This window comes from Crotalus tigris, unplaced genomic scaffold (assembly GCF_016545835.1).
Source record: "Crotalus tigris isolate CLP2741 ecotype Arizona unplaced genomic scaffold, ASM1654583v1 scf7180000020347.5012614909:4044961, whole genome shotgun sequence".
Lineage (NCBI taxonomy): Eukaryota > Metazoa > Chordata > Lepidosauria > Squamata > Viperidae > Crotalus > Crotalus tigris.
This window is the reverse complement of record NW_024097978.1, coordinates 1,841,085-1,868,054: the sequence shown is the minus strand read 5'-3', so window position 1 is coordinate 1,868,054 and position 26,970 is coordinate 1,841,085. Positions and strand designations below refer to the sequence as shown.

General features: G+C 43.1%; 2 protein-coding genes across 17 annotated transcripts in view; one reads left to right on the top strand and one right to left on the bottom strand.

Annotated features, from left to right (window-relative positions):
- The window catches only part of EXOSC8 (exosome component 8), a 46,385-nt gene extending 28,731 nt beyond the window's left edge, over window positions 1-17,654 (top strand). For both annotated transcript variants that reach the window (XM_039366577.1, XM_039366576.1), the window contains exons 9-12: window positions 8,216-8,312; window positions 14,301-14,418; window positions 16,871-16,977; window positions 17,484-17,654. In XM_039366577.1, the coding sequence (XP_039222511.1) occupies window positions 8,216-8,312; window positions 14,301-14,418; window positions 16,871-16,977; window positions 17,484-17,590 (429 nt within the window). In that variant the 3' untranslated portion in view covers window positions 17,591-17,654. The remainder of the gene's footprint in view (window positions 1-8,215; window positions 8,313-14,300; window positions 14,419-16,870; window positions 16,978-17,483) is intronic.
- The window catches only part of SUPT20H (SPT20 homolog, SAGA complex component), a 63,366-nt gene continuing 50,964 nt past the window's right edge, over window positions 14,569-26,970 (bottom strand). For 14 of the 15 annotated variants that reach the window (XM_039366557.1, XM_039366561.1, XM_039366568.1 and 11 more), the window contains exons 24-25: window positions 24,288-24,393; window positions 17,588-17,984 (exon numbers count right to left, since the gene is read on the bottom strand). In XM_039366557.1, the coding sequence (XP_039222491.1) occupies window positions 17,902-17,984; window positions 24,288-24,393 (189 nt within the window). In that variant the 3' untranslated portion in view covers window positions 17,588-17,901. Of the gene's footprint in view, window positions 15,064-17,587; window positions 17,985-24,287; window positions 24,394-26,970 lie in introns of those variants that run through there. The other variant, XM_039366567.1, reaches the window with a different exon arrangement.

Here is a 26,970-nt window from a genome sequence, read left to right as displayed (position 1 = left end):
CTTTTTATGATACCGTCCGGTTTTGGGCACGGCTCCTGGACCTAGTCATCAGTCCATCCAATGTTCCTAATTGTTTTACTCTTAAAAGGCACGCGTTAGCTGTTCCCTTGGTAGTTTTTAAGGCTGCTGTTCCATTATCCACTTTCCTTCCTCCAATCACTTCCCTCGTGCATACACCACTGTCTGCTATCCCACCATTAATTTCTAAAGCTGCTGTTCTCCCTTCACCCCTCTTTTTGCCGATCGCTTTCTACTTGTGTATCCAGTTGCCTGTTTCCACCCCATTGATTTCTGGGCTTGCTGCTCCCTCCTCCCCCTTTTTTCTTTTGATCGTTTTCCTCATGTACCTACGGTTGTCCGCAGTATCTCCACTAGTTTTTAAACTCACTGCTCTCTCCGCCTTTTTCTTGGTAGTTGCTTTGTTCGTATGCCTCCAACTATCACATTGTGCTAAACATTTTTGCTCATTCCCTCTCCTCATCCCCATCCCAGAGCGCATCTGTTCTTTCTGTATAGGGCTATCAGCAGGCTGTGTACCCTACCTGGTCCTCTTGCTCTTTCACCCTCTTGTTCCTGTGCGTGTGTGGGCGTTTCCAAAGTAGTCTGTTGAAAGGATCTGAATGTCTGTCCAGAAAGCCTCCGGCAGATACGTCCTTGCATTCGCTCCTTTATTGGGGAGCATTACCCCACTCGGGGGGTATTCCAGGGTATTCTGAGGACCTCCTTCGCTCCGATCTTCTTTTCTCCTATCCATCATTCGTAGGCCTCACGCCTGCATCACCAAACCGTCTGCAAGATGTACATTGGATTCTGCTCCAACATTTGATAGATCTCTTGCTTTTTTTGCTCGTGTGCAAGCTCCCAAAGGGGGGGTCTCCTGTTGGTCGCTCGCGGGTACCCATTGCAAGGTTGTCAGTGAGCTGTGGCATTACTTTCATCCCATCTTCTCCTAACTTCGTGGGGTGGGTTAGATTATGTATACCTAAGGCATTATGGAGTGCATTTCTCATCCCCCTTTTCCCATTCCACCTATGGTATATGCTGTTGATCTGTTGTTACTTCGGCAAGTTTTTTTTCTCTATTACCATATCTCTGACCTTGTGATAGGTGAGTGGATTGCTTTCGTTGGGAATCATGGCATTGTTTATCCCATGTTCTCAGCGTTTGATGTGCTGGGCAGAGTTCTACGTGGCGGTTTATGGAGTCCTCGTCAGTCTCTAATTATGCTAAAAATGCGAATCCTGGGTAAATCCATACCATAAAATAATCTGAACACCTGGATAATACTAAAAACAAAACTGTTTAATATAAAAACCAAGCCTTTCGTCGGTCAACACTACTGACATCTTCAGAATGCAATGCAAGATTACTGGGAGTCCTTCTTATGCTGGCGGGCGGCTTTGCACTCGGCTCTTTGACCTAGTTACCGGTCCGTTCTCTCTATCTGGTTTCTTAAACGGCCCACGTCCTTTATTATATTGGCGCCCTCCGAGGTTGCTGTTTCCTTTTTCCTGGATCCAACCACTTCTGTTTCTGCTCGCTTACTCCCACGTCTTTCATCCCTTTCTAGTTCTGTTCCGGGGTCTGTCCGACCTTCCTTGATTAGACTGTGCTTGTGTATGTTTGGGGGAGGAGGTGTATTAAGTGGATCCAGACGTCTATTGGCGCAATCTCCGGTGGCTGCATTCCTGCATATATTCTTCCAACTAGGGACGCTGCCTTCCTCCACGGGTGTCCGTGAGTATGCTGTAACGCTTCTAGTTGTCCCCCTCCTCTTGAGGTTCTTCATTATTTGATCACACATTGGGCTTTTCAATCCTCCTTCACCGTTCATCAATTCTTTTGCCCTTTTTGCGCGCATAGAGGGTCCACATAGATCTATGTTTTCCTTTCTTATTCACATCGGTAGAGTAGCTCGTTTCTCCCCTCATGTTAGCGGGGATTGTAGAGTGGGTATCCAGTGGGTTGTCGTCCAGCCATCCTTGTTGTTCACCATCGTTATTTCCCCTTTTTGTGGGGTAAGTTAAAACATACCTATCTGGGATACCTACAGGGCGGTATTTCTTGTTCCTTCTCTATTTCCCATAGGTTCCTTGTCACATAGATGGGCTATCTCCTCCATTCTTCCTTCCCTCTGATTTTGTGAGGGGTGTGCCAATTGCCTTTGTTGTGGATTCCAATGTTGTTGTTCCCATACCTTAAATGTTTGGTATGCCGGGCACAGCTCTATATGGTGATTAATAGAGTCGCCATCAGAAAGCCAGGTTTCTTTAAGTAAGCGACCTCCCTTAGTAGCCCTAGATATGGGCTGTGCACTATTAAGGTCAAATTCATGCCCATGATTGCTCATATGGGTCCAAATCTGTGAGTGCTGTTCCTTTCTTCTAACGCTAGTGCATGCTCATGCACCCTAGTTTTTAACCTTTTTGTGGTCTCCCCAACATAGTTACAGGAACAGTCCTTACACCTGATCTTATAAGTCAGTGGTTCTTAACCTGGGCGATATCGCCCCCCAGGGAGCAATTTCATTTTTCAGGGGGGCGATGGAACGAAAAGGGGCAACACGGGGGTGAAGGAACGAAAAGGGGGCGATATGGGGGCGATGGAGCAAGACGTTTTGGGGACACTTTTGAGACTTCTTCGAACAGTGAATCGCTGTATATTTGTCGTACAAAAACATCAGATCGCTTGCTATTAGTGGATTGAATTGTTTTCAAATGTTTCTCCAGCTAGCTTCAGTGCAGAATGCCATACATATGTGAATACGCATTGCTTATCTTAATGCGCATTGCGCAGCAGCCTCTACCCATACAGTGGTGCGCCATTGGCCAGAATGGGCAGTGATGGAGGGGGGAGTGCTTCTTTCAAAACATTGTATGCTGAGTGGCTGTCCCCTGTGACGTCAGCTGTAATGTCAATGTAACGTCAGCTGTAATGTCAACGTAACTGTTGAAACTAAGTTTATCAACGTCCACGTGCGTTTTTCTAGTGTTCCAGTGCAGTCGAAAATTTAATTTGCAGGTAGTGCCTTTCATTTCAAAGACCTCTCAACATGGCCGAGAAGAGGAAGTGTTGCCAATATTCGACAGAATACCTAAAATTGTCCTTCTAACGTACAGCTTCCATTTTGTCTTCTTTGTGAGAAAACATTTTCAAATGAAGCGATGAAGCCTTCCTGATTGAGAGGTTATGTTGGGGGAGGGGGGGCGATGACAACTTCCTCGTTGGCTCAAGGGGGCGATTCATTCAAAAAGGTTAAGAACCACTGTTATAAATTAACAAAGATTTTTCTTCATTGGGGAGTGGATCTTTCGGGTGCATGATCTTAGACCGTAGAGTTTGATCTGGTTTATGGGCAACTTTTACATTGAAGGGGGCCAGTAGTTTGGCTGTTGCCTCTGATACCCCATTAATGTATGGCAGGGATACGTGCGCATTTTGTGTTGTCGTCCTGTCAGTTTCTTGCAAGTTTTTGCAGGATCTGTATGGTTTGCTGTACTTCCTAACCATTGTACTTGCAGGTTCGAAAGAGGTGATTTCTTTCTTCAGTTTTGGTCCTAGTTGTATTACAGTGTGAATCGATACGTTTGAACAATGTTCTTACACAGCTGATTTTATGGGTCACTGGATGGTTGATCCCATAATGGAGGGTCCTGTTAGTATGGGTCGGTTTATGATATACTTTTAATGTAGGGTCCCATCCGGTTGGCGATGGACCAACACATCCAGAAAGGCTAAAGTACCCTGGTTCTCTTCCTCTGCTGTGAAGCAGATGTCTGGGTACACAGAGTTTAACGCCTCCATAAAATCAGCCTTATGTTGTTTCTTAATAATTACAAATGTATCGTCCACATACCGGACCCAAATATATATGTCCTTAATAACATTAAAAATGTGAATCCTGGGCAAAAACATATCAATAAAATATAGAAAAAACAAACACCAGGATAAAAATAAAACAAACCTGTTTAATACAAACAAGTTTGTAAGTAAAAGAGTTATCAAGCTTTCATTGGCCTGACTGCCAACGTCATCAGGGTTGGAATGCTAGGTGATTAGGAAGCTTGCCTATATAGCTACCTGTCTCTGTGCCCGGCTTCTCAAGTGCATAATCGGCCCATTAGTTGTATTAATCTGCAACGTGCTAAGTTGATTCACATCCGGCATCCTGTTGGTGGACCTGGTGGTTATGCCCAGATCCTCCATGACTTTTCTAGCGCGCGTACGAGCGTCTGGGGGACAGCTGTCAAGCTGTCTCTGCCCCCTATCTCCCCCCCTCTCATTTTGGAGCGATCTCTCAATCTGCATTTCAAATGCCCTGTAGGGCTGTCATCTTCCCCTACGACCGCCGTTGTCTTGCCTGTAGCTCTCTCTCCCCAATCCTGCAAGGAGCAGCTGTTAAGATCTTCCTGCTCACTATTCTGCCCCCCCATTTGTCTCTCCTTCCAAGCTGCTTCCATGCGTCTGTTTTCCACACCCAATCTTGACACATCGTTAGTTTCTCGTCCCCTCCCATAGCAGCTGTTACTGCCTCACCCATAGCCGTCACTCCAGTCTTGCCTGTTGCTCTCTCATTGTAATGTTCCCTGGCCTCCCTCTCCTTTTTCCAGTTCACTGTCTTCCCTAGGGATCGCAGTTTCCCCATTTTTAAAATCATGATCTTGCTTTTGCACCGTGAGGGATGGCCATCTACTCTGTGGATTGCAACGTTGACTCTCCCACTTTCTAAGGGTCTGGTATGCCGGTAGGAGGTCTATGTGCCGGTTGATGGAGTTTTCATCCGAAAGCCAGGCTTCTTTAAAAAGGCGGCCACCCTTGGTGGTTTGTTTTATTTTTATTCTGGTGTTCATTTTTTCTATATTTTATTGATATAAAGTTTGGATATAAACAGACCCTAGAGAAAGATTATTAGATGGTGTATTATAGGATTAAATATTGTTGGAATATAGCCAAAAGAATAGATAAAGCTTATAAAGAGGCCCTATAGTAAAGAGGAATAAGATATATAAGTAGTATAACACTTTTAGAATATATGAAATGTTAAAACATTGAGAGGGTCTATTTAAATGAAAAGTTTGGATATTTAAAGGTAATGAATTTTGAGAAAATTATGATTGGTAAGAGTGGTCTGAATACTGAGGGGAAACTAAGTTTCAATAAGAATCTTGAAAACAGGACATATAATGATTTAATAAAATGACTTTTATAAATTCAATGGAAATAAGCTGATTAAAAATAGGTTATATGTTGATATTATTATATGCATAAATACTAAAACATGTTTATATTCAACTTGGTTTGTACTGAAAATATTAAGATTATATTTGTTTAATGTAGACAAAAGGAGAATATTACAGGAAGAAGAGAGGATCAAAAAATATATCACATTCACCAATTATTAGAAAATGTGGGCACTCCTTCCAGCTCTCCAGCCCGCCAAAATGTTATCAGCAATGACCTGGGTTCCCATACATTTGAATTGTTTTGTCTGAAAATTACACCCTCCCCCTTTCTTCTAAACTAAATATGTGGCAATGAAGACAAAATGAAAATGGCTTCAGTTCGGTTTGTCACAGTGTTGACAAACCCACCCATTCCCAGCTATTTAAAATATGTGAGAGCAATCTCAAGATCTCTCTTTACTTTAGAATTATCAGCAGTCTGGATCTCATATTCAGCTGCCTTTCAGCCACTATGTTCTCTGCAAAACACAGAACATCCATTCGTCCACCGGGAGCATCTGTTAACATCTATTAGCATCATCTATTAACGATGTGGCAACAGATAGGATTCCTAGTTGAAATCACAGAAACTGTGACTGAAGATGCTAGGGCTCTCTATTCAGCAAGCAGCATGACAAAGACCCAGGGGCAGACACCATACCTGCAGTGATGTACAAAGTCCTGTACTTTTAGAAAAATCACTGAGTTGTTCCAGTCTTTATGGAAGCAAGAATCCATTTCTCAGGAATGATGCATCCATTATATATGTCTATAAGAAGGGCAATCAGCATATATGCAACAACTACTGAAGAATTTTTCTTCTCTGTATTGCAGGAAAAGTCCTTGCAAGAATTCTGCTAAATTATCTGGTTGCTCATCTGGCATTGGGCTTGCTGCAAGAGTCGCAGTGTGGCTTCCATAGGTCATGACTCTATTAACATTTTTGCCATGCACTAACTTCAGGACAAATCTCAGGAGCAGAATTGTGAATTCTATACAACCCTTTGTTGACCTCATATAAGCCTTCAATATTGTCAATCATCAAGGCCTGTGGAGAATAATGTCAAAGCTTAGCTGCCCTGCCAAATTCATTCAGATGATAGGCCAGTTCCATCATGGGCAGAGGTGTATAATCCTCTAAGTCTAAGACATTCCCAGTCACCAGTTGTTTTAAAGAGGGCTGTTTGCTTGCACCCATGCTATTCAGCATGATGTTTATTGTCATGCTGAATGATGTTGAAATCCGTCTTAATTACAGAATGGATGGGAAAACACTCAACCTGAGGTGACTTCAAGTTATTATTGAAATTGTTTTATCATTTTAATGCTTACCTGTTTTTTGCTTGTAAGCTGCCCAGAGTTGTCTCTAGATAAGATAGGTAGCACACAAATCTAATACAGATAGTCTTGGACTTCATTGTAGGAGATACAGGCTGAGCCCAAGGGAGGGGTCAAACGCATCATAAGTCACAAAGCCCACCTTGAATGCTTCTCTTATCTCCTACTCATTTACCTTGACTGCTAGTTGATCAGATTCTTGTAGAGAACTTAAGCTTGCAATAATTTTTTATACTCATTTGATTTCCCCGGCATCTGACATGCATTTAGTGTCCATTCAAAATTACAATGGCACTGAAAAAAGTGACTTATGACAATTGTTCACACTTACAACCTTTGCAGCATCCCCATGGTTACCTGATCAAAATTCAGATGTATGACAACTGGTTCATATTTATGACATGCAATCACTTTTTGCGACCCTCTGACAAGCAAAGACAATTGCAACGATTCACTTAATAACTGTAGCAAGAAAGGTTGTTAAACAGAACAGAATACATGTATATGTCTCACTTAGCAACAGAAATGTTCGGTTCAGTTGTGGTTGTAAGTCGAGGATAACCTGAAAATAAATAAGTAATTAAATAAAAAATATTCAAAAGACCCTGTCATGCACCATGCATTGAACCCAATCACAAAGAAAGGGACTACTTCATTTCAATTACCTTGACAATGCCCTTTCCCACATAGTGACCCTTGATAAAAAAAATCAACTGCAGAATAACAAAGGAAAGTTCTGCTGTCGATAGATTGTGTTCCATTGTATGGAAACATCAAGGAATTAGTGCAACATTAAAATTGAAGGTGTGCAGAGCTGTGGTGCTCACTGCCCTTTGATATGCCTGTAAACTGTGGACTATTTATTAGAGGCAAGCAAAATAGCTTAACCATTTCTACATGACTAGTCTTTGCAGAATATTAGGCATCAGATGGCTAGATGAAATACCAGATACTGAGTTCTCTCTAGAGCAAGTCTACCATTAATCGATGTACTGCTAGATTGTGAGTTCAAACTGAGCACAGACCTGATGGTAGGTTGTGTCATCCTTAAGCTAGATAAGTGCATATCCAAGCAATTTTTGGGAAACTCTATGCTGCAAAACACATGGAGGGCAGAAAAAATAATACAAAAACAAAATTGCTGTACCTGGCATGGCCTCATTCATAGGGGGTTGTCCAGAATGTAAAGTAAGTGCAAGCACAACGTAAATATGAAATGCACAAGTCTAGAGCTGTCAATGCAACAACTGCAAACTACATGTTTGCTCAATATGTGCCAGGATATTCTGTGCCCAAATTGGCCTGAACAGTTATTTTTGGGCACACTGCATTTAGTTTTAACAAGATTATAGTTGTTGAGTCTTAATGAACAACAATATTTTAAAGTTATTGGTTTATGTATGATTTGGTAATATTAAGCTGTTCTAGTGTAGTTATGATCCAGTATGTACATGTATAAATTGGCCATTATTTATTTCACCCCATTTTCCCTTTCTGTTATTTAGCTAGAATGATCAATCATTTCTGTCTTATTGATAACAGATTACAAACGTGATGTGAAATAACATGCTGACTTAAGACAAATATTTCAAAGTTATTTTTTATGTGTGTGAAAGCTTTTCCAGTATTTACATCAGCAGGTCTTATTTCTTTAGATTGTATGGGTTCTATATTGTGACATTATATGCTTAGACTATGATGGAAACCTTCTTGATGCCTGCATATGTGCTTTTTTAGCAGCTCTGAAAAATGGTAAGTTGTGTTGATGTATTTTGAGATTTACTTTAAAATTTAAATGCAATGCAGATTTAGCTCTAAATTGGATTGAAAGAAAACAGCAATTGTAATGGCAAACAGGGTTTGACAAAAGTACAGGCAATCCCTGAGTTATAAGCGTTCACTTAGCGTTGTTTGAAATTACACAATAAGTGCCCCCTTGTGTTTATGAGCAAGTCCCAAAATTACAAATATTGCAGCACCATGGCAATTGTTTGCCCTTACGAACAATCGCAGAGGCTCTGCAACATTTACCCTATTCCCTCCCAATTGCTTCCCCCTCCCTTCCTACCTTGCTGGACTCACCTTGCAAAATCTGTCTCCTCTGCCATGGTATCTTTCCCTTTGAGGGAGAGGAGAGTTGGCTTGGAAATGCTTTTCGCGCCAATGGAAGCTCCTGGGTGCTGTAATATTGCACAAGTTCAAACACCCATTCTCTGTGAAAGAGATCATGGCCCCCGGAAGCTTCTATTCCGGGGGGGGGAGAGAAGTGTTTGCTTCATTTGCATGCCTGTGGGGCAAAGCGTGCAAATGGTGTCAGCCGGGCACAGGAACCAATGCCCAGGTCTGTTGCTCACTGGCATGCGCCAACCCCGTGTGACTTCGCCCGTTGCCTTGGCAGCAATTGCCGCCGTTGCGGTGACGGCCAGTAACAACTTGGAGAAGTTGACCCAGCTCTTTGAGGAGCATAAGGCCAAGTACGGTCTGCCCCAAGACAAGTACTTAATGATCATCTAGCTGGCCACATTGGACCAGCCTGGGACACAGAGGGGCAATACTATTTTTTTTAGAGAATGTTTGCTGTGGGTGTGAGTATGCATGTAGATGAATAGTGGCCCTATTATATATAAATTTATTATTGGTTAATAATGCTAAAAATTTATTATTGTATTTAGGGTGTATGAATGCGGAATTTTTTTACTTTTTATGTATATAAATTGAGTGTGAATGTGTATTGAGTGTTTGGGGTATGAGAATGGTGGAGTCGGGGGTGGAGCCTGGTACCCCCTCTGCTGAGTGCAATAGCAAAAGTAGGGGGGGGCAGGACTTACCCTTGGGCTTGGTTTGTATGGAAAGCGAGTCCGGTCAGGAAGGGAGAAGGCTGGTGAGGGTGGAGGTATTCCGGGGAGGGGTGAAGGTCGGAGCATCCGGGTCATGACTGGGATGGGCAGATATGGCGGGAGCCGAGGGGCAGGCCATCTTTGGGGAACGAGGACTCGCTATGTTAGAGCGATTCCTTGTTCCGGCCCCTCAAAAGGCTCATCCTGTAGTACTGGTGACAGGGGAGTACAGGGCCCTGATTGCAGGCTGCTGTTGCTTAATGCCAGGTCCGTTGTCAGCAAAGCCCCCCTTGTCCATGATTTAATATTGGACAGCGGGGCGGACCTGGCATGTATAACCGAAACCTGGCTGGGCCCTGAGGGGGGTGTTTCCCTCTCGGAGATGTGCCCGGACAGGTTTGTGGTGCTTCATCAGCCTCGACATCAGGGCAGGGGTGGGGGAGTGGCAGTCATCGCTTGGAAGTCCTTGAGCCCTCGTGGGATTCCTGCCCCGGAGGTTGTTGGGTGTGAGTCCCTCCTATTGAAGTTGGGTTCACGGGTTCAGTTGGGCTTGCTGCTGACGTACCTACCTCCCAGCTGTGTTGCAACAGCCCTGCCTGCGTTGCTGGAGTCAGTAGCCGGGTTGGCGGTGGAGTTCCCCAGACTTATAGTACTGGGGGACTTTAATCTGCCATCACTCGGCGATCGCTCAGAGGCGGCGCAGGAGTTCATGGCTTCCATGGCAACCATGGACCTGACCCAGGTAATTCAGGACACAACTCATAGGGGTGGTCACACACTCGACCTTGTGTCTCTCTCGGGGCAATGGAGACATGATCTGGAATTAAGGGGAATAGAGATCTCGCCCTTGTCATGGACAGATCATTTCCTATTGAGGCTGGACTTCAGAGCATCACTCCCCCATCGCAGGGAGAGGGAGCCGACTAGGTGGTTCCGCCCCAGGCGCCGAAGGGACCCAGATCGGTTCCAGGAGGAGCTTGGGGAAATACCTGACTCCCTTGTCCACAACTCGTCCGGGTCCCTGGTTGCGGCCTGGAATGAGGCGGCGTCCGGGGCCCTGGATCGAATTGCGCCTTTGCGACCTCTCTGTGGTGGTAGTCCCTGGAGGGCCCCTTGGTTTACTGAGGAGCTCCGGGAGATGAAGCGCCACAAGAGACGTCTAGAGCGACGTTGGAGGGCCAGTAACTATGAATCTGACCGATCACTATTAAGAGCCTATCTTAGGACTTATTTAGTGGCGATAAGAGCGGCAAAGCGTGTTCACTTTTCCGCACTTATTGCGTCCGCAGAATCTCGCCCGGCCGCCTTATTTAGGGTGACCCGCTCCCTTCTTAAAGTGGAGGAGGCGGAGGAACCCTTGCAGGGAGAGCTGAGGAGTTTGTTCAGTTTCTTTCGGACAAAATCGCTCAGATTCAGAGAGACCTGGACTCCGATTGGGCAGTGCCAGCCGAGTTGCCAGGGGCTGGTCTTAGTCATGTTATCTGGAGCGAGTTTGAGCCTGTGACCCCTGATGAAGTGGACAAGGCCGTGAGGGCAATGAATGCCGCCAACTGTTTATTGGACCCGTGCCCCTCCTGGCTGGTTTCTGCCAGTAGGGAGGTGACACGAGGCTGGCTCCAGGCGATAATCAACGCCTCCTTGATGGAGGGGTCTTTCCCGCAACCTGGTGAGGCCCCTCCTCAAGAAGCCTTCCCTGGACCCAGCTGTTTTGAAGAACTTTCGTCCCGTCTCCAACCTCCCCTTTGTGGGGAAGGTTGTAGAGAAGGTGGTGGCGTCCCAACTCTTGCGATCCTTGGATGAAACTAATTATCTGGACCCGTTTCAATCTGGTTTCAGGCCCGGCTACAGCACTGAGACTGCTTTGGTCGCACTGACCGATGACCTCTGGCGAGCCCGGGATAGGGGTTATTCCTCTATCCTGGTGCTTCTTGACCTCTCAGCGGCTTTCGATACCATCAACCATGGTATCCTTCTGCGTCGTCTCGGAGAGGTGGGGGTGGGCGGCACCGTATTGCAGTGGTTCTCCTCCTACCTCTCTGACAGGTCGCAGTCGATGCTGGTGGGCGGACAGAGATCGACCCTTAGGCGCCTCGATTATGGGGTGCCTCAGGGCTCGGTCCTGTCCCCCCTCCTTTTTAACATCTACATGAAACCGCTGGGTGAGATCATTCGGCGACACGGGGTAAGGTATCATCAGTACGCGGATGATACCCAATTGTATATCTCCACCCCGTGTCCTTTCAGTGAAGCAGTCGACATGATGTGCCGGTGCCTGGAAGATGTGAGGGTCTGGATGGGGGTGAACAGGCTTAGACTCAACCCTGACAAGACTGAGTGGCTCTGGGTCTTGCCTCCCAAAGGCCAACTGGATGGTCCATCTTTAGTCCTGGGGGGGGCAAATTTATCTCCCTCAGTGCAGGCACGCAACTTGGGTGTCCTCCTGGACTCACAGCTAAATCTGGAACAACATCTAGCGGCTGTGGCCAGGGGGACCTTTGCACAGGTTCGCCTAGTGCACCAGTTGCGGCCTTATTTGGACCGGGAGGCTTTACTCACAGTCACTCATGCCCTTGTCACCTCAAGACTGGATTACTGTAACGCGCTGTACATGGGGCTACCCTTGAAGGGCGTTCGGAGGCTGCAGTTGGTTCAGAACGCAGCCGCGAGAGCGATTGTGGGCGCGCCAAGGTACGCCCAAGTCTCAGCTATCCTCCGCGAGCTGCACTGGCTTCCTGTGGGTCTCCGGATGCAATTCAAGGTGTTGGTTATCACCTTCAAAGCCCTTCATGGCATAGGGCCAGGTTACTTACAGGACCGCATTCTGCCGCACAGCTCCCAGAGACCGGGTGAGGTCCCATAGATTGAGCCTCCTTCAGGTCCCGTCGGCCAGACAATGTCGGCTGGTGGGCCCTCGGGGAAGGGCCTTTTCTGTGGTGGCTCCGACCTGGTGGAATCAACTTCCCCCCGATGCTCGAACTACTCCCACCCTGCCGGCCTTTAAGAAAGCCGTTAAAACTCTCCTGGTCCGGCAGGCCTGGGGCTGATGTCCCCGGGGGGCCGGGATATGATCAGACTCGCGGTATGACTGGATTATTTTATTCTGTTATGACTGTTTTTAACCTTGTATGCCGCCCTGAGTCCTCTGGGATTGGGCGGCATATAAATATTTGTAAATAAATAAATAAACCTTAATTTAAGGGCAGGAACGAAGCCTTCCATTTAGTGGGGAGGCATCACTGGGCCAGGCCCCTTATACCCACATCCAAGGTGCCAGCAGCAGCAGCCACCTGAGTGGCCATGATCCCCCCTATCCCCAACCAGCCACCCCACCTACCCGACCTACTCCTCATCTGCCTAGCCAGCTGACACAAATCCTCACTGCTCTTCTCCTCCTCGTCCTCTCCACTCAAGGGCTCCGTCTGAATGCAAAGAAGTGGAGGCATAGAGCAGGATTGCTCTGAAGATGCGGGTGTGCTGCTTGCTCACGTGCGCTGGCTTTATTGAGAGCAGTCCTGCTCTGTGCATCCGCTTCTTTACACTCAGAGTGGAGAAACTCAGGCTGCTGCCACTCAAGCACTTTTTATCTGAACGGAGATCTTGAGGAAACTGGAAGGTCTGTCTGTGAACAAATGGGACAATTGAAAACACAGTGTTCCATTCTGTTTCTAAGCATGCATAGGCAGGCAAACGGACCTTCCAGTTTCTCCAAGTTCTCCAGATAAAAAGTGTTTGAGCGGCAGCGGCTTGGGTTTCTCAGCTTCGTCCAAGTGGAAGAAAGCAAAGTTGCAGCAGCAGGATTGCTCTCAATAAGGCTGGTGCACGCAAGCGAGCAGCGCACATGGGCCTTGTTTGAGAACAATCCTGCTTCTGTGCCTCCACTTGAGCAGAGCCCTTGAGGATGAGAAGAGTGGTGAGGATTTGTGCCAGCTGATCATGGCCACTCAAGTGGCTACCGCTGCTGCCAGCACCTTGGACGTGGGTGCAAGGGGTCTGCCCCACGATGCCTCCCTGCTAAATTGAACACTTGGTTCCTGCCCTCAAACTAAGGCCCACACACACCAGCAAGCAGTGCATCTGGGCCATGGACAGCATTGGTTCCTGCATGCAGCCAACTCCAATTGCACGCTTTGCCCCATAGGCATGCAAATGAAGCAAACACTCCCCCCCCCCAGAATGGAAGCTTCTGGGGGCCATGATCTCTTTTTCATTGAATGGGTGTTTGAACTCGCGTGATATTATGGCACCCAGGAGCTTCCATTATCAGCGTGAAAAACATTTCCAAGCTGACTCTTCTTTCCCTCAAAGGGAAAGAAACCATGGCAGAGAGGAGACAGATTTTGCAAGGTGAGTCTGTCATGGTAGGGAGGGGAATACATGAGGTACCTTAGTAGGTTGGAGAGGCCTTGGGGGCCTTTTGTATCACTAGACCCACCATGGCCTTCCCACCCTGAAATACCTCATGTGCACTTAGCAAACTGCACATTCGCCCATACATTCAATTAGCAAATCTGTGGGCGAAAGCAGGAAGTGATCTCATTCGAGGCATGAGATTCACTCCTACAAATTTTTGAGTTATGAGTTATGAATCAGGTCTGGGATAAAAAGCCTTACTGATAGCTACTAAGGGCCCACCACTGCTACAATCAGTGCTGTTTTTTCCTTATCAATTTTTTGAACAATTTGCCCAAATGGCCAAATACTTTCTAAATTTTGTTGTTAGAAAGGACTCAATTCACAGAAGGATTTCCTTGTTCTGAACGCTTTAAAATCAAAAGCTATTTATTACATTCCCATCACTTTCTTGTGTTTTTTTGAGGATGCCTCTATTTTTCTTTATACAAATGTGCTGTATGAAACAATTTTCCAGTCTTGCTTTTTCCATATTTATCCTTTGTTATTTCAGTTCTTTTGCCTGTTGTTGCAATAAATGCAGAAACTGGTTTGGTGGAAGTTAATTTGAAAGAGAAAAATCCTTTGACTATTAAAAAGCAACCAGTGGCAACGTCATTTGTGTTGTTTGAGTAAGTAGAGATCAAAAAGTGTATGTGTAGATTACAATAGACAATACCATTTTACTAGATAATCCCAGATTTATGAGCAGGTATACTAGCAAAGAATACTTGGTTACCTCTTCCTTTTGGAGCTCTCAAGTACTTCCAAAAAACATGATGTGAGCAGAGGGAGGGAGATTTATTTAAACATCCATAAAAATTGTTTTTGCTGTCCAGATATTCCTCATTTAGCAACTACAATTGGGGCCAGCAATTTAGTCATCAAGTGATGCAGTCACCAAGTGAAAAATCATGCTTACAATGTTACCTTAGCATCCCCCCTCCCCCTTTGAAGCATGCACCCTGGTGCTAGGATAATTAGCAAGAAGGGGATTAATCTTTGTATTTACATTCTTTGGAAAGGAAGGGATTACAAGAGAGTAAGCAGGGAATACACATCAAAAAGAATACCCTAGTACCAGCTGTATGCCTAGTCCACTGAGGCTGATTAGGAGGCAAAGAAAAGCTGAAGATGTGAAAGTAATTAAAGTCTTTTCATTTACAGGCAGCAACTAAAGTCACAGAGCTGACCTTAGCTTTGGTTAGCATTTTTCAGGGATAGCGTGGCACTGCAATAAAAAAGCAGTTCAGGAAAATATTATTTGTTTAAGCAATCTGTGGGGGAGAAAAAAATGAAAATGAGTCAGGCACAGGACAATGCATACTGATTCACTGTAATAGTGAACACATGACAGAGATAGATGCTGGAAAGGAATTAAATACGGGCATTTGTTGCCAAGTAATTTTTTTCATCAGTGTCATAATTTTAAACAGTCACTGCTCAAGGTAGTTACAAAGCAAGATCTGTGATCTGGAAATTCATCAAATAAAGCACACATCCTATAGAGCCTATTCAATCAATCAATCAGAATAGAGCTGAAAGGACCTTAGAGATTATCTAGTCCAATCCTTTGCTCAAACAGGAGACTATACCATTTCAGACAAATGGCTGCGCAGTCTCTTCTTATAGACCTCCAATGATGAAGCACCCACAACTTTTGAAGGCAAGCTGTTGAGCCACTCATCTTTGTGACAGCCCCCCAAATACTAGAATACTGCTATAATGTCATCCCTAGTCCTTTTCTCTAGACTAGCCATACCCAATTTCTGCAACCACTCTTCATATATTGTTATCTCCAGGCATCTTAGTTGCTTAATCATCCTAGTTGCTCCTCTCTGCACTTTTTCCACAGTCTCAACATCATTTTTGTAATCTGGTGACCAAAACTAAATGCAGTATTCCAAATGTAGCCTTACTAAGGTTTTATAAAATGGTACTAATACTTCCATGTAATTTTGATTCTATGCCTCTGTTTATGCAACCAAGTATTGTATTAGCTTTTTTGGCTGCCACTGCTAGCTTGTATTTAAATGATTGTCCACTAGGACTCCAAGGCCCTCTCACAGTTACTGTTTTTTGAGCCAGATTTCGTCTACTCTGTACTTGTACCTTTGGTTTTCTAGCCTAAGTGTAAAACGTTGTTTTTCGCCACACTAAATTTCATTTTGTTGGATAGAGCCCATTGTTCAAGTCTGTCAAGATCTTTTTGGATCCTGAGCTTGTCTTCTGGTCTTCTTGTCTTGTATTCAATTCAGGAAGGTTGTCTGAATGTCATGGAGAGGATGAAGTGGAAAATATTATATGCCTGCATTTAAATGAAATCTTTCTCACTAATGGTCAGAAGAAATTTATATAAATGAAAATGGGTCCATGCAGAATAGTGAATATGGATAAGATAGTTGCTCTGATAAGCTTCCAGCTATTTTTCTGAGAGAATCAGTTTAGTTATTTTTCACTCAGAGTCAGGCAGACTAAAGAAATCCTTATTGCCTAAAGTTAACAATATGTCTCTTAAATTAATTTCTTTGTAAGTCTTTGAATTAAATTTAAAATGGCTTCAGCATTGATGCTTATGCTAATAATAACAATCCAAGTGGTCTGGAAAGTACATAAATGAGCAAAAGAATCTGATGGTGCTTTTTTAATGTTGTTCTTTGTATTGTCTAATTCACTGGTCCCCAACCTTTGTGGTTGCGGCTTGGCTGGGGGAAGGTAGAGGGGAACCAGGCCGTATGAGCAGCAGGCTGGCACACACATGCGGGCACAGAGTTCAACTTGTGCAAGCAGCAGGCCAGCATGCATGTGTATGCGCATGCAGCTCGACTTGCGTAAGTCAAGCTGCATGTGTGTCCATACACACCAACCTGCTGCTCGTACAAGTTGAGCTGCATGCATTGCTGTGCTCGCAGGCCCACTGCTTGTGTGGCCTGGTTCTGAATAGGCCACAGCCCAGTAGTAGGCTATGGCTTGGAGGTTGGGGACCCCTGGTCTAACTGAACAGTAAATATATATATAATTGTTTTGGATTAAAAGAATCTCAGAAGTTTAATTTTGGCACTTATGTGTATATATCTTCAACAGCACATTAGTGGTAGTTGACCCAACTGCAGAAGAAGAAGACTTGGCATCTGGGACTTTAACTATTGTGATTATTGAAAATGACAAACTGTGTTCTGTTCATAAACCAGGTACTAATACTAAATTATTAAGGATTAGTATTTCCAAAATTCTCTAATTTAGTTTTAATTTTGTAGATGCCATTTAGGAGTATCAGTGATACTTCATTTTCCATTGCTACACTACAGAAATTATGTGTTTCAGTCATGAAAATTGAGTGGCGTGATGGCCTAGTGGTGAAGATGCTTGCCTCCTACTTGGAAGGTTGAGAGTTCATTCCTAGGCAGCAGCAGATGTTTCTCTCCTAGGGCGCAAAAAAACCCCCTCAAACTGTGTGTGGCATCAGGAAAGGCATTTGGCCAGTAAATACTTAGCACCATCCAGTCGCCCTGATTCTACCCCAAATTAAGGGATTACAGGGTCATTAAAAGGGATTTTTCCATGAGAATGTCTTGTTGAAGTTAATTCTAATAAAATATTTGGTTAATCACAAATATATGAATGTAATTTAATGGGCAATTCAAAAGCTTGGATAATATTAAATGCATTGTTTCCTTGTTTTCTGTTTCTTTTTAAGGTGGAAGGACAATAACAGAAGCAAAGCTTCAAGACTGTATCAGTCGGGCAAAAACACGACATAAAGAAGTACAAAAACTAATGGATAAAATAATCAAAAATGTATAATTAGTAAAAAGTGTATTTACTATTTGCTCACAAAACCATTACCTCAATAAACATGCTACATTTATGAAGTTCCATTATTTCATAATGCCATTTCAGCTTGAAATTTGTATAACATTTCCAGATGAATAATTTCATTTTAAAACAGTTTTCTTACAAATACCAGTCTCAGGTTTTCTTACAAATTTCAGTTGATTGCTATGCTTCAGTGTAGCTACAAATTCAGTTTCATTTTTTTTAAAAAAAGATGGTTATTGAATACATATATCTCTCTCAAATGCAAGTTTTGATATCAGTGAAGCTTTTTTTTCCTTTTACTTTTTGACTGGGTGCCTAGATGATGATGTAGTAGAGCTGCTTATGCTGCCAGTGCCATAACCATTTGATGGGGAAAGAACTGTGATGGTTGCCAAGAAAAAAAGAAAAAAATGTTTTATTTTTTTTAACTTTCATTTTTATCTTCAAAAGAATAAAATAAATAATGCAATATTAAAAACTACAATTTAGAGAATGCCTTCTCTATGTAATAATTCGCAGAAATGGTTTACTTAGTTATTAAATGGTATGGATATTAAGGTATATTAAAACATTCCAAGTAACAATAATAACAATAACAATAATAATAATAAAAAGTTGGAAGGGACTTTGGAGGTCATCAAATCAAACCCCCTGCTCAGGCAGGAAACCCTACACCATTTCGGACAAATGGCTGTCCAGTCTCTTCTTAAAAACTTCCAGTGTTGGAGCATTCACCACTTCTGGAGGTAGGTTGTTCCATTGGTTAATTGTTCTAACTGTCAGGAAGTTTCTCCTTAGTTCTAGGTTACTTCTCTCCTTGATTAGTTTCCATCCGTTGCTTCTTGTCCTGCCTTCAGGCGCTTTGGAGAATAGCTTGACTCCCTCTTCTTTGTGGCAGCCCGAGATATTGGAACACTGCTATCATGTCCCTCCTCCTCCTTCTCTTCGTTAAACTAGACATACCCAATTCCAGCAGCCGTTCCTTATATGTTTTAGCCTCCAGTCCCCTAATCATCTTTGTTGCTCTTCTCTGTACTCTTTCTAGAGTCTCAGCATCTTTTTTACACTGTGGTGACCAAAACTGGATGCAGTATTCCAAGTGTGGCCTTACCAAGGCATTGTAAAGTGGCATTAATACTTCATGTGATCTTGATTCTATTCCTCTGTTAATGCAGCCCAGCACTGTGTTGGCTTTTTTGGCAGCACACTGCTGGCTCATATTTAAGTGATTGTCCACTAGGACTCCGAGATCCCTCTCACAGTTACTACTATTGAGGAAGGTACCCCCTATACTATATCTGTACATTTGGTTTTTCTTGCCTAAATGTAGAACCTTACTTTTTTCACCACTGAATTTCATTTTGTTATATACCGCCCAGTGTTCAAGTCTGTCCAGGTCTTAAGCCTGTCTTCTGGAGTGTTGGCTATTCCTGCCAGCCTGGTGTCATCCACAAATTTGATGAGTTCCCCATCTATCCTCTCGTTCAAATCGTTGATGAAGATGTTGAAGAGCACTGGGCCCAGAACAGAGCCTTGGGGCACCCCACTACATACTTCCCTCTGGGCTGCTAGTTCCTTCTCTGTAGCTGTTTTCTGAGTTTGTAAATTAAACACAAAGGAGACAAAAGAGCAATTTTCTAATTTAAATCTACAAATTCAGAAAACAACTGCAGAGAAGGAACTAGCAGTCCAGAAAATAGAAGGAAAACTAGGGAATGCTGACACAAACACTGAGGATCCAAAGGAAGAAACTAACAACCAGACTCAAATAAATGAAAACTTAGAAGACACAACGATAATATTGGAAATGGAAAAGACATTTTACAAATCAAGGTTTCAAAACATACTGGAGGATAAGGAAGGAGAGTTGATGGAATGAAAGATAAAGTCGTTAACAGAATTGTGGAGAACTGAAGAAGGGGGGAGGCTGTTTAATGAATATCAATGGGCTAATTCTTCCAAAAATAATTTAATTAAATTGTTTCTCTTGTTTCAAATAATATATACAAAAATAGAGGAAGAATTATTTGATGATCCAAATGCACTGACTTGGAAAGTTAGTTGGCAAAGGAACAAAGCTAGAGTAAGATTGAAGGAAACAGAAGCTTTGACCTATTAAAGGGGATGCTAGATTACTAATTAGATATTTGAATATGATTAAGAATAGATTGTTAGAAATAGAAGTATAATTTTATAACTATATAGATAGGATTTGTACTCAGAATATCAAATCTTGGTATGAAAAGGAAAGTAAGAATATGCTAAAAACTTTGAATAAGGGAAGCTTTTGGTTACCCAAATATAACTTCTTCTGAAATTATAAATGATTGGGATACTTTGAACATGATGGGAAATTAAAATTGAAAAAAGTGAAAATAGGATATGGACTAAATAAATGGAATTGAGTGCAAATGCAATTAAGATATGTGTCAGAATCCAATTATATTTCATCTCTAGTTATCAACTATAGAAAACCCCATTTCTACCTTCTTTGGATTCTGTCATATGATGAAGGGAAGGGGGTGAACAAAGGGGCTTTATGGCCCTCATTTCCTTCAGTACACTTCAAAGGGACTGAATGTGGATATCACCAAAAGGACTAACCATAAGAATGGGGCTATTACCTTTCATGTAGTTCTCTCTGAAGTCTCCATCCAGCCGGCAGTAAGGAAAAGGAAGTGGGAGTGTAATGCCTGAGACTGTCGCTGGAAGAAGAGGGTGATTGGGTGGGGCTACTGGGGAACCCCTTAAAACCTTGAATGGGAGAACTTGGACCCCAAGTCCTGTCTAGAACACCTGCAATCATTTTCTCTTAATAAAAGATGCCTGTTGGAAGAATTATTCCAAGAGTTCTGTCTTCTTAAGATGCAAAGTGCATCCATGGGAGAGGAAAAGGGACTAACAGAAATACCAGAGGAATACAGAGACCTTGTTGAAGTTTTCAGTGAGAAGAGGGCGGATGAGCTCCCCCCCCACACCGACCTACAGACTGTGCCTTTGAATTCAAGCCTGGGGCAAAACTCTCGAAGCCCAGATTATACTCCATGAGCCGAAAGGAGAAGGAGGAAATGGAAAGATTCATTAAAAAAAACCTAGAGAGAGGGTTCATTGAGCCAGCCAAGCCTAAAGTGGCTGCCCCGGTCCTCTTTAGAGAGAAGAAGGATGGCTCTTTATGCTTATGCGTGGATTATAGGGCCCTGAATACAATCAGTGAAAGCAACCTATACCCTCTAGCCCTCATGAAAGACATGCTGTAACACCTCTCGAAAGGGAAATTTTTTTCTAAACTAGACCTAAGGGAAGCTTACTATCGCGTGAGAATTAAGGAAGGGGACGAATGGAAGACTGCATTTAACTGCCCCATGGGGTGCTATCAATTCGAAGTCTTGCCATTTGGATTACAAGGGGGCCCTGCAGTCTTTATGCAATTAATCAATGACGTTCTAAGGGAGCACCTGTTTAAGGGGGTCCTTGTTTACTTGGACGACATTCTTATCTTCACTGAAACAAAAGAAGAACATGTCAACCTTGTCAGAGCGGTTTTAAAGAAACTGCGAGCCGCCCACCTAACAAAAATGTGTGCACAATGAGAGACGGGTTGACTTGGGTAGGGGAAAAGTTATATATATCAACAACCCAAAGAGTCACATTCATGCAGCTTTGCCATGACACAAAATCAGCAGGGCATTTTGGATTTGTAAAAATTTTACACTTAATTAAACGGCAATTTTGGTGGCCATCCATAAAAAAGGACATAGAAAGCTACGTAGCCAGCTGCCCAAAATGTGCTACTGCAAAGAGTTTGCAAGGGAAATCGCCTGGACTATTACAAACAGTGGCAAATCCCTCAGCCTCCTGGAGGGAAATAGCCATGGATTTTATAATGGAATTGCCAGAAAGTAATGGGAATACTGTTGTCTGGACGGTCACGGACTTGTTTTCCAAACAGGTGCACTTTATCCCTTGCCAAAAGATTCCCTCCGCAAAAGCCTTAGCGAATCTTTTCATCCAGCACATTTACAGATTGCACGGGGCACCCCAATGCATCATCTCTGATAGGGGAGTGCAATTTTCATCTGCATTTTGGAAGGAATTTTTATCCCTTTTAGGAACCACTCAGGGACTTACATCTAGCCACCACCCACAGGGGAAGGGGGGGGACTGAAAAAATGAACTCAGTACTTGAGCAATATCTAAGATGTTTTCTTAATTTCCAACAGACCGGGTGGGCCGACTTACTCCCTTTTGCAGAAGTTGCCTACAATAATGCAGTCCACTCCAGCACAGGTTACACTCCTTTTCAAATAGCCACCGGTCAAAGTTTCAACCCCATGCCAGAATTAACCCCAAACGAACCAATGATCCCATCACTGAAAGAATGGATGGAAAAACTACAAAACACCTGGCCAATAGTTAGAAAAGCACTAGATGAAGCTAGGCAGGCATACAAAGCACAAGCCGATAAAAAAAGGGTTGAGCCTACACCATTCATTATAGGAGAAATGGTGTACTTATCTACAAAATACCTAAAGTCCCTACAGCCCTGTAAAAAACTTGGACCAAAATATATAGGGCCTTTTCCAATTAAAAGAATCATAAACCCAGTAACAGTAGAATTAGAATTACCAAAAATCTCAGGCAAATACACCCAATTTTTCATTGCAGCTTGCTGAAAAGAGAGCACCAGTCACCTTTACGGCCAAAAATCCCCCCCCCACCTCCAATCATGGTGGAGGGCGAACAACACTTCAAAATAAAGGAAATCCTTGACTCTAGGAGATATCATGGAGCGACTCAGTACCTAGTTGCCTGGAAACACCTCCCTGCCTCACAAAACGAGTGGGTCCATAAACGTCATGTCAGAGCCCCGAAGCTATTAAAGAAGTTTCACACAGAATATCCTAACAAACCTGACTAACTTTTATACCTGTTTTGTTTTCTTTCAGGTGGATCTGTCTTTTTTTTTAAGGGGGCAGGATGTCAGAATCCAATTATATTTCATCTCTAGTTATCAACTATAGAAAACCCCATTTCTACCTTCTCTGGATTCTGTCATATGATGAAGGGAAGGGGGTGAACAAAGGGGCTTTATGGCCCTCATTTCCTTCAGTACACTTCAAAGGGACTGAATGTGGATATCACCAAAAGGACTAACCATAAGAATGGGGCTATTACCTTTCATGTAGTTCTCTCTGAAGTCTCCATCCAGCCGGCAGTAAGGAAAAGGGGGTGGGAGTGTAATGCCTGAGACTGTCGCTGGAAGAAGAGGATGATTGGGTGGGGCTACTGGGGAACCCCTTAAAACCTTGAATGGGAGAGCTTGGACCCCAAGTCCTGTCTAGAACGCCTGCAATCATTTTCTCTTAATAAAAGATGCCTGTTGGAAGAATTATTCCAAGAGTTCTGTCTTCTTAAGATGCAAAGTGCATCCATGGGAGAGGAAAAGGGACTAACAGAAATACCAGAGGAATACAGAGACCTTGCTGAAGTTTTCAGTGAGAAGAGGGCGGATGAGCACCCCCACCCACCCACCCACAGACTGTGCCATTGAATTCAAGCTGTTGGAAGAATTATTCCAAGAGTTCTGTCTTCTTAAGATGCAAAGTGGGGTGGGTCCTTACAATATGCTTTGGTTGGAAAAACATTCTAAACTGATATTATTGACACTATTAAAAAAATGTAACAGATGTTGATATGCAATTGTATATATACTAACAACAATAAGAATTGTATTTGCTTAGTGTGGAAAAATGGTTATTACCAGAAGAAGAGTGGATGTACTGGAGGGTGTAATATCTGACTTAGTTTGAAGAAGCTTACATGTACCATGGAATCACTAATGGGCTCTTATCACATTGTGAAAACAGAAAATTAATAAAACATTTATAAAAAAAAATCACATGAAATGATAATGTCACTTTTTACTGCACTAGTGGGGCCACACTTGCAATACTGCATACAGTTTTGGCTATCTCAATATAAAAAGAGATGCTGGCTCACGAATTCTGGGAGTTGAAGTCCACGAGTTATAAAAGAGCCAAGGTTGCCTACCCTTAGGCTAGCCTAATAAAGACAAGAATTAGGTATGGCATGACAGCTGTCTTCCAGTACTTGAGGGGTTGTTACAGAGAAGACAGAATCAACTTATTTTCCAAAGCACCTGAGGGCAAGACAAGAAGCAATGAGTAGTAGTTAGTTATAGAGAAATCCAACCTGGAACTAAGGATAAACTTCCTGATGGAATAATTAACCAATGGAATAGCTTGCATCCTAGAGTTGTGGGTACATCATCACTGGAAGTTTTTAGGAAAGGACTGGACAACCATTTGTCGAGGATGATATAAGGTCTCCTGCCACGGGCAGGTGGCTGGACTAAAATACTTCTAAGATCCCTTCTAGTCCTTGTTTGGTTATGATTCGTTCTATAAGGAACCAGTGAAAACATTAAACCTGGAAGTCTGGCTTTTGTTTGTTCAATGATAAAACAAAGCTACCCATTTATTCATTTCTTAAGTGTTTTAATAAAGTGTATATACTGAACACAGTAAAAAAAACTCATATAAGGGCAGATGTGTTTGGAGTTGTATATTTACTGCTAGAATTCTCTTATAATAGGAAACATGATTTAAAAAATGAATTTGCACAGGAACATTCCATAAAGCTCATTCTTGAATACACGTACCTGCTGCCTGAGGTTGCATAAAATTCCCTACTCCAGTCAAGTTAACAACAGCAGTTTGCTGAGCAGATAAGGATTGATCTTGGTTTGGGGGGACTTCCTCAGAACCCTAGCAAAAAAAATTGATATATCAAAAAATATTCATGATCTGTATAGTTAATGTATTTATTTTCCTTTAGGAAGAAATACATTTCAAAGCTTTTTTTAGTTTGATACATAAATAGTGAGTTTCATCTGAAAACAAGATTCTTTAAATGAGGAAACAGCTTCAGTTATACTTCTTAGTGATTTTGCCATTTTACTGCACAAACTTTATTTTATTAACTGTGATGGATGTCATACACCATGAATTCTTATAGTTATTTTATAAACATACCTCAAACAGAAATTCTTTACTTTTAACTGTAGTTCAGTTTGTCATCTGTGTATTCATACTAATGAGGCTACAGCAATGCACAACATAGTTCTAGAAGGTACCAAAGCTAACCCTTAGTCAGAAATAACTCTCCTCTAATATATGTCTAAAGCTGAACTGAAACAGATCCAGATAATTTATTTCATCCAGATAATCTAGAGCTGGAGCCAGACCATTGGTTGCACCAACTTCCCCAGAAAATGGAGGGTGAAGACTGAATGGAAATATCCACGATCATTGGGTAGAGTAATGGACTCTTAAGAAGACAGCCTCTTTCAAGACTAAGGTGGATACCACTTACAATCACAAATCATCTCCTGGATGGCCTTGATCCAACCATGGGGGACCTGGATCAAACAAACAGGTGGATGAGCTCCCACACTAGAGAACCCCTGTCCACTTCTTTAGAAGTTACAGACTCTAAAGGTTAATTCTAGTTAACCTTGCGAGCCCCTGCCTTGGCATCTGTTGAGTCATTGTTCTGGAGCAAATTTATCTGCCACATAGGAGAAATATTTCTCACAGTGGGCCTGCACATGATCCTAGTGATTCATTCCTCCCAAATGGGGACAGGGTTAAATAGAGCCAGTAAGGAGCTCTCAGAAGATGCAATAAGGATAAAGAAATCATGTCATTTCACCATCCTTATCACCACAATATAATTCCTAATGTGGGTTCTTATTCATGTTTGGTCAATTTCACTCTTCATCTTCCTCCAAGGACACTAGATGATTCTTCTGGTGCTTCATTTCCTGGAATTCTTCATAATGTCCTTATATCAATGCACAGGAAGAGGCTACTTAGAGGCAATCTAAACCTCTGACACTCACCCATTCCAGGCTGTGGCCAAGCTCGCAGCTGGGCTGCCCATTAGCTGGACTCATGGAACACCTCAAGCTATTTCTGGAAACCAGCTGGGTCTATCAGGTGCTTAGGGTGAACTGTCCTAACAAGCTCTATTCCCTTTTGACCTGGGGTAACTTCAGCAGACCGAAATGCAATCAGATGTTCCAACTATGGCCACAGACTAATGACAATGTTCTCCAAAACCCAATCACATCACAACTATCCTGAGAGAAAAACAACATATTCCTGCATCCTATTTTCCCTACAACAACACTCTGAAAAGGTTTGGGCTGACAGAGAGTAACTGGCCCCAAATCACCCAAATGGATTTTATGCCTAAGGGAGCCCTAAAACTCACAGTCTCCAGGTTTCTGAACCAGCACCTTAACCGCAACACCTAACACCAAAAAGACGATTTTTAAAAAAAATTAAAAGTACAAACTAAAAATTGTTGTTGTTGTTAATTGCGAAGTCGTGTCCGACCCGTCGCGACCCCATGGACAATGTTCCTCCAGGTCTTCCTGTCCTCTACCATCTTCTGGAGTCCATTTAAATTCACACCTACTGCTTCAGTGACTCCATCCAGCCATCTCATTCTCTGTCGTCCCCTTCTTCTATTGCCCTCAATCTTTCCCAGCATTAGGCTCTTCTCCAGTGAGTCCTTCCTTCTCATTAGGTGGCCAAAGTATTTGAGTTTCAACTTCAGGATCTGGCCTTCTAAAGAGCAGTCGGGGTTGATCTCTTCTAGGACTGACCGGTTTGAACGCCTTGCAGTCCAAGGGACTCGCAGGAGTCTTCTCCAGCACCATAGTTCAAAGGCCTCAATTCTTTTGCGCTCAGCCTTTCTTATGGTCCAACTTTCACAGCCATACATTGCAACTGGGAAAACCATGGCCTGGACTATACGCACTTTTGTTGGCAGGGTGATGTCTCTGCTTTTTAGAATGCTGTCTAGATTTGCCATAGCTTTCCTCCCCAGGAGCAAGCGTCTTTTAATTTCTTGGCTGCAGTCCCCATCTGAGGTGATCTTGGAGCCCAGAAAAATAAAATCTGTCACTACCTCCATTTCTTCCCCATCTATTTGCCAGGAATTGAGAGGGCCGGATGCCATGATTTTGGTTTTCTTAATGTTGAGTTTCAAGCCAACTTTTGCACTCTCCTTCTTCACCCGCATCAAGAGGCTCTTTAGTTCCTCTTCACTTTCTGCCATTAGAGTGGTATCATCTGCATATCTTAGGTTGTTGATATTTCTCCCGGCAATCTTAATTCCAACTTTTGATTCATCTAGCCCTGCCTTTCTCATGATGTGCTCTGCATATAAGTTAAATAGGCAGGGTGATAGTATACAGCCTTGCCGGACTCCTTTTCCAATTTTGAACCAATCAGTGGTTCCGTGTTCGGTTCTCACTGTTGCTTCTTGACCCG